The 10,733-nt window shown below is 47.6% G+C and overlaps 1 protein-coding gene across 2 annotated transcripts; it reads right to left on the bottom strand.

Moving 5' to 3' along the window:
* Positions 1 to 6,119: 6,119 nt before the first annotated feature.
* LOC113528940 (E3 ubiquitin/ISG15 ligase TRIM25) lies at positions 6,120 to 10,553 on the bottom strand. Of its 2 annotated transcripts, none has more exons than XM_026917801.3 (6): positions 9,862 to 10,549; positions 8,484 to 8,579; positions 8,114 to 8,347; positions 7,835 to 7,994; positions 7,250 to 7,309; positions 6,120 to 7,149 (listed from the first exon to the last, which is right to left on the bottom strand). In XM_026917801.3, the coding sequence occupies exons 1-6, from the start codon at positions 10,459 to 10,461 to the stop codon at positions 6,617 to 6,619; spliced, it is 1,683 nt and encodes a 560-aa protein (XP_026773602.2). In that variant the 5' UTR covers positions 10,462 to 10,549; the 3' UTR covers positions 6,120 to 6,616. The 2 variants fall into 2 exon arrangements, with proteins under 2 accessions (XP_026773602.2, XP_034157855.2); XM_034301964.2 differs by having other exon boundaries at positions 6,973 to 7,149; positions 7,250 to 7,350; positions 9,862 to 10,553.
* Positions 10,554 to 10,733: the final 180 nt, after the last annotated feature.

Below are 10,733 nucleotides of genomic sequence, written 5' to 3'. Positions count from 1 at the left end.
CCGGAAAAATACGGTATGAAGCTGTTTCTGATGTGTGACGTTGCAACTGCATACACTTGCAACGGGCTACCGTACATTGGCCATGAAGGTGATCAGCGATGCACAGGATTGGCAGAGAGCGTAATGAAGAAGTTGGTAGAGCCGATTCTGAACTCTGGAGTAAATGTCACAGCTGCAAAACTCACAGCTGATTTGCTCTGCAAACAAATTACCTTGCTGGGAACAGTGTGTAAAAAACAAGCCAGAGGTTCTGCCTTCGTTTTGTGCCTGTAAGAGGAGACCTGTGGGATCAAGCCTGTTTGTTTTTTCCGAAATCAAGCCATGGTGTCCTATGTGCCAGAAAAGAACAAGGTGGTTGCCCTTGTATCCAGCATCCATGACAAACAAAAGGTTGATGAGGTGTCTGGGAAGCCTGTGATGATTCTAGACTACAACAAGACAAAGGGCGCTGTGGACCATGTGGGCCAACTGTGCCACAGCTACAGTGTACAGAGGAGTACAAATCATTGGCCCTTGGCATATTTCTACAATTGCCTCAACCTTGCTACCATAAATGCACAAGTTGTTTTCAATGCAAAGTTTCCAGGTTGGGAAGCTGCTAGTCCTTACAGACGTCAACATTTCCTCCAGAACCTTGGCCTTCAACTGGTGAGACATGGTTGCAAAAAAGAATGCAGGTACCAAGACTTCCGAGAGCATCCCAGAGTGCAATGAAACTCTGTGGTTTTGTGAAACAGAACCCCCACAAAGCAATAGTTCCCCTTCAGGAACTCGAGCTGCATCGAAACGCTATGGGAACGCCTTCAACCTTCTAAGCTAGATGAGCGCTTCCTGCGCAGTAAACCGCCACCTCCACGCCAGAGCCTGCCTTTTTTCCCCGACCTCCACACCGAGGTGTTGAGGTCACGGAGGAGGCCTTTTTCGGCCCGTTTATTCAGTCCCGCCTCCTCTTACTTTGCTAACGTGGCAGGGCTGGACCATACTGGCTACAGGGCGATGCCCAGGGTTGAACAGACGCTAGCTAGCTATCTGTCCCCTGGTGCCGCTTCGTCTCTGAAGGCTCCAAGCCGCTGCGGACCACCTCAGCGCTGGTGGGCAAGGCGTACACGGCAGCGGGTCAGGCTGGTGCGGGTCTGCACACCATGGAGGTGTTACAGGCGTACCAGGCCGACCTGCTCAAGGAGCTGGATGAGCACGGGGAGATGCCATCTGAGCTCGTGACAGAGCTCAGGCGGGCCGTGGACGCCCCGCTGGCGCCCTCTGGTCTGTTCGGCGGCGCTGTTAGCTCCGTCGTCGACAGGTACCAGCAGGCTCGTACGCAGGTGGCGGCGTTCCAGCGGTTTCTCCCTCACCGCCCTCTGGCTCGTGGGGCTGCTGGGCGGGGGCAGCCCCCTCCCTGTACTGCCTCCTCTCACAGGGAGGCACAGAAACAGAGCCGGTCACTCTGACACAGAGACGAATCTGAGGACCGTTCTTTTGGCGAGGAGGGCCGCGGCTAAGAAGCCCTGAGGCCTTGGGCCCAGGGCTTCTGAGGGCGGGCCCCTCTGGGGCGGGACGGTGTACACCTCATTATGCGGTGCCCGTCTCGCCTCAGTGCCCTCGGGAGGTCGGTCTGCCAACCCTGCCACCTATGGTGCTTCAGGGCGCAGCAGTCTCCGGCGAGCGTTTCTCCCAGTTCTCTCCCGGGAACGTAGCGGGTCTGGGAGGCTCGTGGCCTCTTTGGAGGCCTTCGGAGCAGCTAGTTTGGTCGTTCCCTGTCGGTTCACCGCTCGAGGGCACCAAGCTAGCCGCTCTCGCCGTACCAGAGGTCAGTCACGAGAGGCTGATCCCCTTAGTGAGCTATTTGGCAGCGTGGAAACTTCTGCCGAATGTGTCTCAATGGGTCCTGCGTACTGCAGAGAGAGGCTACAGAATTCAGTTCGGCTCTCCTCCGTCTCGCTTTTCCGGGGTTCTTCCCACTGTGGTGGGTCCCGAGCAGGCTCTGGTAATGAAACAGGAAGTACACACTCTCTTGAGGAAGGAGGCCATCGAGGTGGTCCCTTCTCGCGACAGAGAGTCCGGGCTCTACAGCCGGTACTTCATTGTTCCCAAGAAGGGTGGAGGGCTGCGTCCCATTTTGGACTTGCGGCAGTTGAACCTCTCAGTCGCACGACTGAAGTTCAGGATGCTCCCGGTAACACAGGTCATGTCTCAGATCAGCTCCGAGGACTGGTTTGTCACGATCAACCGAAGAGATGCATATTTCCATATCTCCATCCTTCCTCATACAGGAAGTTCCTGAGGTTCGCTTTTGGGGGCGAAGCTTACCAATGTCGGGTTCTTCTGTTAGGCCTAGCACTCTCACCCCGCACCTTCACGAAGTGTGTGGATGCTGCTCTGGCTCCTATGCGACTCCGGGGCATCCGCATACTGAATTATATCGACGACTGGTTGATATTAGCTCGATCGGAGCGGATGGCGGGTCGGCATCGAGATGTCGCTCTCGCCCATATGAAGGAGCTGGGGTTAAGACTAAATGCCGAGAAAAGTGTGCTTTCTCCAGTACAGAGAATCACTTATCTGGGCGCGGTGTGGGATTCGACCACCATGCAGGCACGCCTGTCTCCTGCTCGGATCGAGTCGATCCTCACAGCAGTCGCGAGAGTGAGAGAAGGCCGGTCACTCACTGTGAAGCAGTTTCAGAGACTGCTGGGTCTGATGGCAGCTGCGTCCAAAGTAATACCTTTTGGCCTGCTGTACATGAGACCCCTACAGTGGTGGCTCAAGACCAGGGGGTTCTCCCTGAGGGGAAACCCGCTCCGCATGATCAAGGTCACGCGGAGGTGCCTGCGTGCCTTAGACATGTGGAGGGAACCTGGGTTCTTGTCTCAGGGCCCGGTGCTGGGAGCTCCTTGTCGCCGCGTAACGCTAGCGACGGATGCATCTCTCACTGAATGGGGAGCGGTCATGAGTGGCCGCTCTGCCCGTGGTCTGTGGAGCGGCCGCCATCTCACTTGGCACATCAACTGCCTGGAGATGCTGGCCGTGTTTCTAGCACTGAAACACTTTCTCCCGGACCTAAGAGGTCGCCACATGTTGGTGCGCACCGACAACACGGCAGTGGTCTCTTATATCAACCACCAGGGAGGTCTGCGCTTGCGCCCCCTTTACAGGCTGGCGCTCCAGATCCTTGTGTGGTCCCAGGGAAAGCTCCTCTCGCTGAGAGCAGCTTATATCCCTGGCCGTCTCAATACGGGAGCAGACGCCCTGTCGAGGCAGGGGCTGATCCCCGGGGAATGGAGACTCCACCCTGAGGTGGTGGAGCAGATATGGTAGGTGTTCGGTCGAGCTCAGATCAACCTGTTTGCGACTCAGGAGACGTCGCACTGTCACCTCTGGTTCTCTCTGACTCATCCAGCTCCCCTAGGACTGGATGCTATGGTACAGACGTGGCCGAGGCGGGAGTTGGAGTTGAAGTTCTGGAGAGAGTGCGCCGGGACGGGGTCTGCTTGCTGCTAGTAGCCCTGTTCTGGCCGGGCCGAGTATGGTTCTCGGACCTGATTTCCCTTCTCGATGGCTCTCCATGGGAGATTCCCGTCAGGAGGGACCTCCTCTCACAGGTGGGGGGCGAAGGATGTCGCCCGGAGTTGTGGAAGCTGTGGGTGTGGCCTCTGAGGGGGCACAACCCCCTTGGAACCTGGCCGTGGTTTTAGAGGCTCTCTGTAAACCCCCCCTTCGAGCCTATAGAGGAGATTTCAGACCGTCTTTTGATGTTGAAAACTGCCTTTCTCTTGGCTATTTCCTCTCTTAGGAGAGTGGGGGATCTTCAGGCCCTCTCTGTGGCCCCCTCTTACTTAGACTTTGCGCCTGGGTTGGCCAAAGCGTTCTTGTACCCCCGAGCGGGGTACGTACCAAAAGTTCCCTCCTCGGCACCACGGCCGGTCGTGCTGCAGGCCTTCTGTCCTCCTCCCTTTCGGGAGCCCGACCATCGGAAGATTAACTGTACATGTACAGTGTGAGCCCTGGATGCGTACGTCCACATAACTGCCCTGTGGAGGAGGGCGGACCAATTGCTTGTATGCTTTGGTCCCCCGAAGAGGGGTCTTCCTGCTACCAAGCAGACCCTCAGCTGGTGGATTGTGGAGGCCATTTCCCTGGGTTATGAGTCCTCTGGTCTCCCCTCACCCTTGGGGGTCAAGGCTCATTCTACCCGAGCTGTGGCGGCCTCGAAGGCCTTTCTGGCAGGTGTGTCCATGCAGGACATCTGCAACGCGGCGGGTTGGTCCACGCCCCTGACGTTTGCCAGGTTCTACGGCCTGGATATGCGAGCCACTGCCGGCTCTTCTGTCCTTTTGCCTTGAGCTGTGCCTTTTCCACACTAGTCAGGGATTTGTAAGTCTGGCGGCGTGGGCATACTCGTTCCCATAGCGTTTCGACGCAGCTCGAGTTCCTGAAGGGGAACGTCTCCAGGTTACGCATGTAACCATGGTTCCCCGAGGGAACGAGGCGCTGCGTCTCAGTGCCACACTTCCGGCATCCCTGCCGCGCTTGCCTCATTTCTCAGAAGCTAGCGCAGCGTTTGCCGCTCGGGCTTTTATGCTTCCGGGTCGCTACGTCACCCCGCCCGTGACGTCTCGCCCATCCATTGGACTGATTAAACATGTGATTCAGAGCACGGTCACGCTGAAGACGTTCCCATAGCGTTTCGACGCAGCGTCTCGTTCCCTCGGGGAACCATGGTTACATGCGTAACCTGGAGACGTTTTGTGCAATAGTTTTACTTATTGCCAAAAGGTTTCACTCATTGTGTAAATGAAAATGTTTTATATTTGCGTGTGGTTTTATTTTCTTATTGTTGTTGAAGTTATTTGACTAATTTATAGTGCTTTTGCAGCAGTTTTATAATTCTTATCTATGACAAAACAGGCTACGTGTTTCATAAACATTGCATGCAATACACACGCATAGCTTACAGTTTGTTGAACCTATACACTGTCCACTGATGCAGACCCGAGTGCAAAACCGCTCACGGCAACCGCAGCCCCAAAGCCACCACAGCAATCGCAGTCCCAAGCCATCACAGTACAACTCCTCATGCCATCTCTACGGCTTGCAGCCACGTGCTCCTGTGATTTCCACAACAAGCGGGGGTCTGAAACGGAGCTGTCCTTTCAGCACTCGGCTGCTGTCGTGCGAGGGGAGTGTCTGCTTTGGTGAGTGTGGGCTGCAGGCCCGGCATCACATGTATATACATATATACAGAAGGGAGGGAGAAAGGGAGGGGGCACAAAGACTCCTTTATTAACCATTTCTTCTCCCTCTAACCCTCCTTCAGATTCAGACCATCATTATAGGAAAAGCCTAAACACTCTCACACTGATTCCTGTGTGTTACAGAACTCTGCTCCAACTCTAAACAATTGAATGATGGACAGAGAGAGGAAAAGTAATGATGGACAGAGAGAGAAAAATCAAGCCTCATTTTAATTTATTACAATTCACCACTATTTGTGTGACCTGCATTTCTCTGCATTATTATATATATTCACTGAGGACTTGTGTGAACTCTGATGGAGGAACAGGACAGGAAACTGATCATCTCAGTGTGTCTCAGGAGAAAATTTTATCCCTCAAACATTCTCATCATCTTTTCATTAACACCCTGTTAACCAACCTACTTAACCAAAGTGTAAATCCAAAATCACAGTCAAATAACAAGGGTCAGCTGATTCAACTTAGCAAACTTAGGGTTCAACTAAGCAAACACTAATATCCCAACTAATAACAGCTTAAAGAACTGAGTCATGTGATGTGGTGTCTGAATCATAGCGCGTGACTGAGTCATCTGATGTGGTTTGTAGTCCATGAGGCTGATGGGAAATGGAGTCAGACTCTGGCGTGTTGTGATGTCAGGGTGGATTCTGGGGAATGTAGTTCAAGGCGGCTGCAGATCGTGAAGTGACAGAACACCTCTTATTCCCTCTGAGAGCTGAATTCCTCCACAGTCTCCCTCTAGAACATGGACCTGGACAATCAGGATGTCTGGTGGATGGATGCTAAACTGTTATGCTAACTGTCACTTACTTGTTAGCTACAACCTGGTGATTTACAGTAAAAAATATTACTAGGAAAATATTAGAGAAATTCTTAATAATTTAATAATATTTCACACTTGATGTATTGCTATAATTGATACAGACAGTAGACAGATAATATAAGGAGAAACAGACAGAATAACACAACACTTTACTTCTATTCATTTTCATTTCCTCTGAGATTACATCATAATTTTGTTGAAGTGATACAAGTGATCATTAATCTCATAATAATAATCAAAACTGGAAAGTTCAAAAATTAAATTTGAAATGTGAATAAAATAAAGTGCCAGCAATTAAAGCAGTTGTTTACTATAATGGATATGTTTAAAAAAAAATTCTGATATGTATTTTTATATAATATTCACCTTTATAACATTGAAATCTTTTAAAAAAAGACAGATGAAAGAAGATCTAAAATTATAAATGAAAATTAGGAAATCTAAAATGAATTACTCATATTACACCTTTATTTGATTTAAGCTTGATATAAAAAAAGTAAAGTTGCTCATTTTAATTAAAAAAAATCACATTAATAATATTTTATTTTGGATCACATAATCTCACACTTGATCTCAAATCGAGCCAGAATCCAGCGTATAGAGGCTGAGTGAATGTGGTGTGGACTCTGTGGAGGAGCTTCATCGTGTTAGAGACACTGTAGAAGGACAGAGTTCCTGCACTGTGATCCACATACACTCCTATTCTGGAGGATGATGGAACTCTGAGTTTAGTCTTAATGTTGTTGTGCCAGAAAGAGAGAGAAGAAGAAGAAGAACACCACAGACTCCAGGACGGATTGTTGCCTCCAAACACACACTCATTACCCCGTCCTTTCCTGCTGATGTCTTTATATGAGACTGACATGGACACACATCCCTCACCGCTCCACTCCACCTCCCAGTAACAGCGTCCACACACAATTTCCTTACTCAACACCTGTCTGTAGGAGTCAAATCTCTCTGGATGATCAGAGTACGGCTGCTTTCTCTCACTGTACGTCACCACTCTGTTCTTCTCAGACAGAATGAGGTTATAATTTACTGTGTTGGGATCCAGAGTCAGATCACAGAAATCTAAACACATGAAAAATGTGAACATGTTAGATATTAATCACAGCATATATTTATGTCAAGGGTGTGTGTGTGTGTGTGTGTGTGTGTGTTTTTCACATACAGTGCAGAAAATCTTCTCTGCTCTTTGGTTCTGAGGGTAAAATCATCTGAACTGCTGCAGCTGTAGAGACAGAAACAAAATGGAGATGGAAAACTCAGGTGCTGTAAAAGACAGAAACAGTTTAAAGTGATAGAATTTGTGTCTGATGTTTAATCAGCGTTTTATTTCAGAAAACACATTCTCTAGGTGTGGGATTTAAATGAGATTTTTTTTCCCTTCTGAATGATGGAGAAATAAACTTTATTAATAAATAAAGGTAACTTTGGTAACTAAAGACTACAGAATAAATGTTATGACTGAATAAATGTTATTCACATGACTTATGAACTCTCTCTGTCTCTCTCTCTTTGTAAGAATGTGTGAATAAATGTGTGTGTGTCCTTTATGCTTTATTAATAGTAGAATAACTGAAAACAAAACAGAAGCTTTTACACTATTAAGACATGAATAAAAAGTGTAATTGTAATAACAGGAAGTTCACGTGATCATATGAAATCATTTCTGTATGTTTTTGGGAAATTTGATGTCTCTCTTTACCGTGCTGCAGAGAAAGTAAAGATTTCCCAGCAGGACAATTTCTCTCACCATGTTTAGAGATTTTGATGAATTCCTCCTGGCAGAAATCCTCCAGGCTCTTTTTCAGATCAGAGAGAGATTTCCTCACTCCATCAAATGAGAGATGTTGATTGACAGTGATGCTGGGTGAGTCCTCACGTCCAGAAGAGACACAGAGAGACTGGAAACTCTAAAGAGAGAAAGAAAAAACATCATGGAGAAGGAGAAAGGTGGAGAAATATACATGTGATTATATAGACAGTTGTGTGTGTGTGTGTGTGCGTGTGTGGATCAGACAGTGAGTGTTACCTGGAGGAAATGGAAGTGATCGTGTGTGTGTGAAAGCTGCTCCAGCTCAGTGACTCTCCTCTGAAGATCAGCAATCTCCTGCTCCAGTTGCTCCAGGAGTCGTTCAGCTCGACTCAGTTCAGTCTTCTCCTGAGCTCTGATCAGCTCCGTCACCTCCGAGTGCTTTTTCTCCATGGAGCTGATCAGCTCAGTAAAGATCCTCTCACTGTCCTCCACTGCTGTCTGTGCACTCAGCTGTTAGGAGACACACACACACACACACAAGATTTAAAGCTCATCTATCATTCCCTCTCTTACTGGGACTCTAAATGACTGGTTGTCCATGTTGTGTGTGTTTCTAGGAGCAGCTCTGTCTCTGCTCACTGCTCACCTTTATAGTGTTCACAGCCTGTTTCAGCTCCTGCACCTTCTTCTGCTTCTCCTGGATTCTCTGCTGGGATTTCATCTGCGCTTCCTTTAGCTCACTCTGAGGACAAATAAAATACATTTCACTCTTTATGCTTTATGAGATTATGAGCTCAGTGGCTGAATATTAACTGCAGATAAAGGGTTAAAGTTAACTTGGGATCTACGGAGCTCCTTATTAAAGTGCACAAGGCTGGATGTTCGGTGTTTTAAAGTTCATAGAAGTTCATAAGGTGGTCTGAGTTGTTGATGGATATTACTGTGAACTGTGGTGTCACTGGGGGGGTTTGACCATCTATAAATACAAATTTTATTCAGTTCAGCAGGAATTAAAACATGGAAATGTTGATGTAGTGACTTTTTTTTTTTTGCAGAAATGCAGAACTCACTAGGTCATACAATGTATGAGAAGTTCCAAACCCTGATCCTTGAGCGCTTCTGTCCTGCATATTTAGCCGTTTTCACTCCTGTAACACAAGTGATCCAATGAATCTGCTAAATACCAAACTTTTTAAATCAATGCTGTTGTGCTCAAGATAGAAAACACTCAAATGTATTTTAATATTCCTGGAGTTCTATTGGGAACCAGTGGATTACATCACAAATACCAACTACTTCAAATATGCATTCCTTTACGTATTTAAATAATAAGACAAAGTCAGTTCACTCTAGCAACGGGAGATGATGAGTTTGAGTCCTGATAATCCACCAATCAAGCATAATCTACCCTGCTCTCTGGGTGAGAGAGGGCGGAGTTACTTCTTTACTCTCTCCCCAGCCAATCAGAGTGACACTAACCAATCATGAGAGTCTGTGAGCTCTGTACTGTATGTGGAAGCATTAGCACTCTCCTCAGATTTTTTTCAACTGCTCTGTGAAGTAGCATAAGCAGCAGTTCAGAAAGATGCAGATGCTTCACGTATGTCAGAGGATGCACATGTTTGTCTTCACCCTCCCCATTTGGTAGCTGTCATGTGATCTAAAGCTAGCTAGTGCCGTGGTTCTCAGTGTGGGGTCGAGGGTCCTGCAGGAGTCTGTGAAGCATAACAAGGGCATCTGTGATTGCTTCATTTGAGTTAGAGTGGTGAAAATCACAACCCACCATTGTCAAAGTTCCTATATTCACTGTATTATATTCATTGAGTTGTTATCATTATTAGCCTGGTGTGGTTCTGCAGATTTTCAATCCAACCAATCAGGAGCCTGAACTGAAAAAAACTCATGAGTCAGTATAAAAATGGAAACCAAATGATTAAAAGAATGGAGTGAGGAGTGGCTAATCTTAGAATCTAAATGTAAATTGCCTGAAATGGCTCTGAATAGATTAGACTTGCATTTCTCACCTGTTTTTCAGTTCTCTCTGCTTTAGCTGCCACAGTATTGTGTCCTCTGTGTTTATCCATCGTACACAAATAACAAATGAAGCTTTGGTCAGTACGACAGTAGATCTCCAGCACTTTATCATGCTCAGAGCAGATCTTCTCTTGTAGATTTCCAGAGGCTTCGATTAATGTGTGCTTTTTCAATCCAGGAACTTCATAATGAGGTTTCAGATGAGTTTCACAAAAGGAGGCCAGACACATCAGACAGGACTTGACGGCTTTGTGTTTTCTCCCGCTGCAGAAATCACACTCCACATCTCCAGGTCCAGCGTAACAGTGAGCAGGAGAAGCAGCTTGGACTTCAGTCTTCTTCAGTTTCTCCACCACTTCAGCCAGCATGTTGTTTCTGCGTAGAACAGGCCTTGGAGTGAAAGTGTCTCTGCACTGAGGACAGCTATAAACTCCACTCTTATCTTCCTGATCCCAGCAGTCATTAATACACACCTTACAGAAACTGTGACCACAGGGGATAGTCACTGGATCCTTCAGTAGATCCAGACAGATTGGACAGCTGAACTGATCCACTGAAAGCTGATCTACTGAAATACTGGCCTCGGCCATTTTCCTGCACTCACACACTGAGAGAGAGATTGAGCAGAACTCTGAGTTTCGTTTCCTTTGACATTAACTTCCTGGTTCTGTGTATGAGAGAGAGAGAGAGAGAGAGAGGGAGGGAGAAAGGAGGAGCATAAAGACAGAGAGTTCATAAACACTGAGCTGTTAACCATTTCTTCTCCTTCTAACCCTCTTCCAGATTCAGACCATCATTATATTAAAATTCTAACACTCTTGGACTGATTCCTGTGTGTTACAGAGCTCCTACTCTATAGAAG

This window comes from Pangasianodon hypophthalmus, chromosome 30 (genome assembly GCF_027358585.1).
Source record: "Pangasianodon hypophthalmus isolate fPanHyp1 chromosome 30, fPanHyp1.pri, whole genome shotgun sequence".
In the NCBI taxonomy this organism is placed as follows: Eukaryota; Metazoa; Chordata; class Actinopteri; order Siluriformes; family Pangasiidae; genus Pangasianodon; species Pangasianodon hypophthalmus.
The sequence above is the reverse complement of the archived record's forward strand: the minus strand, read 5'-3'. Positions and strand labels throughout refer to the sequence as shown.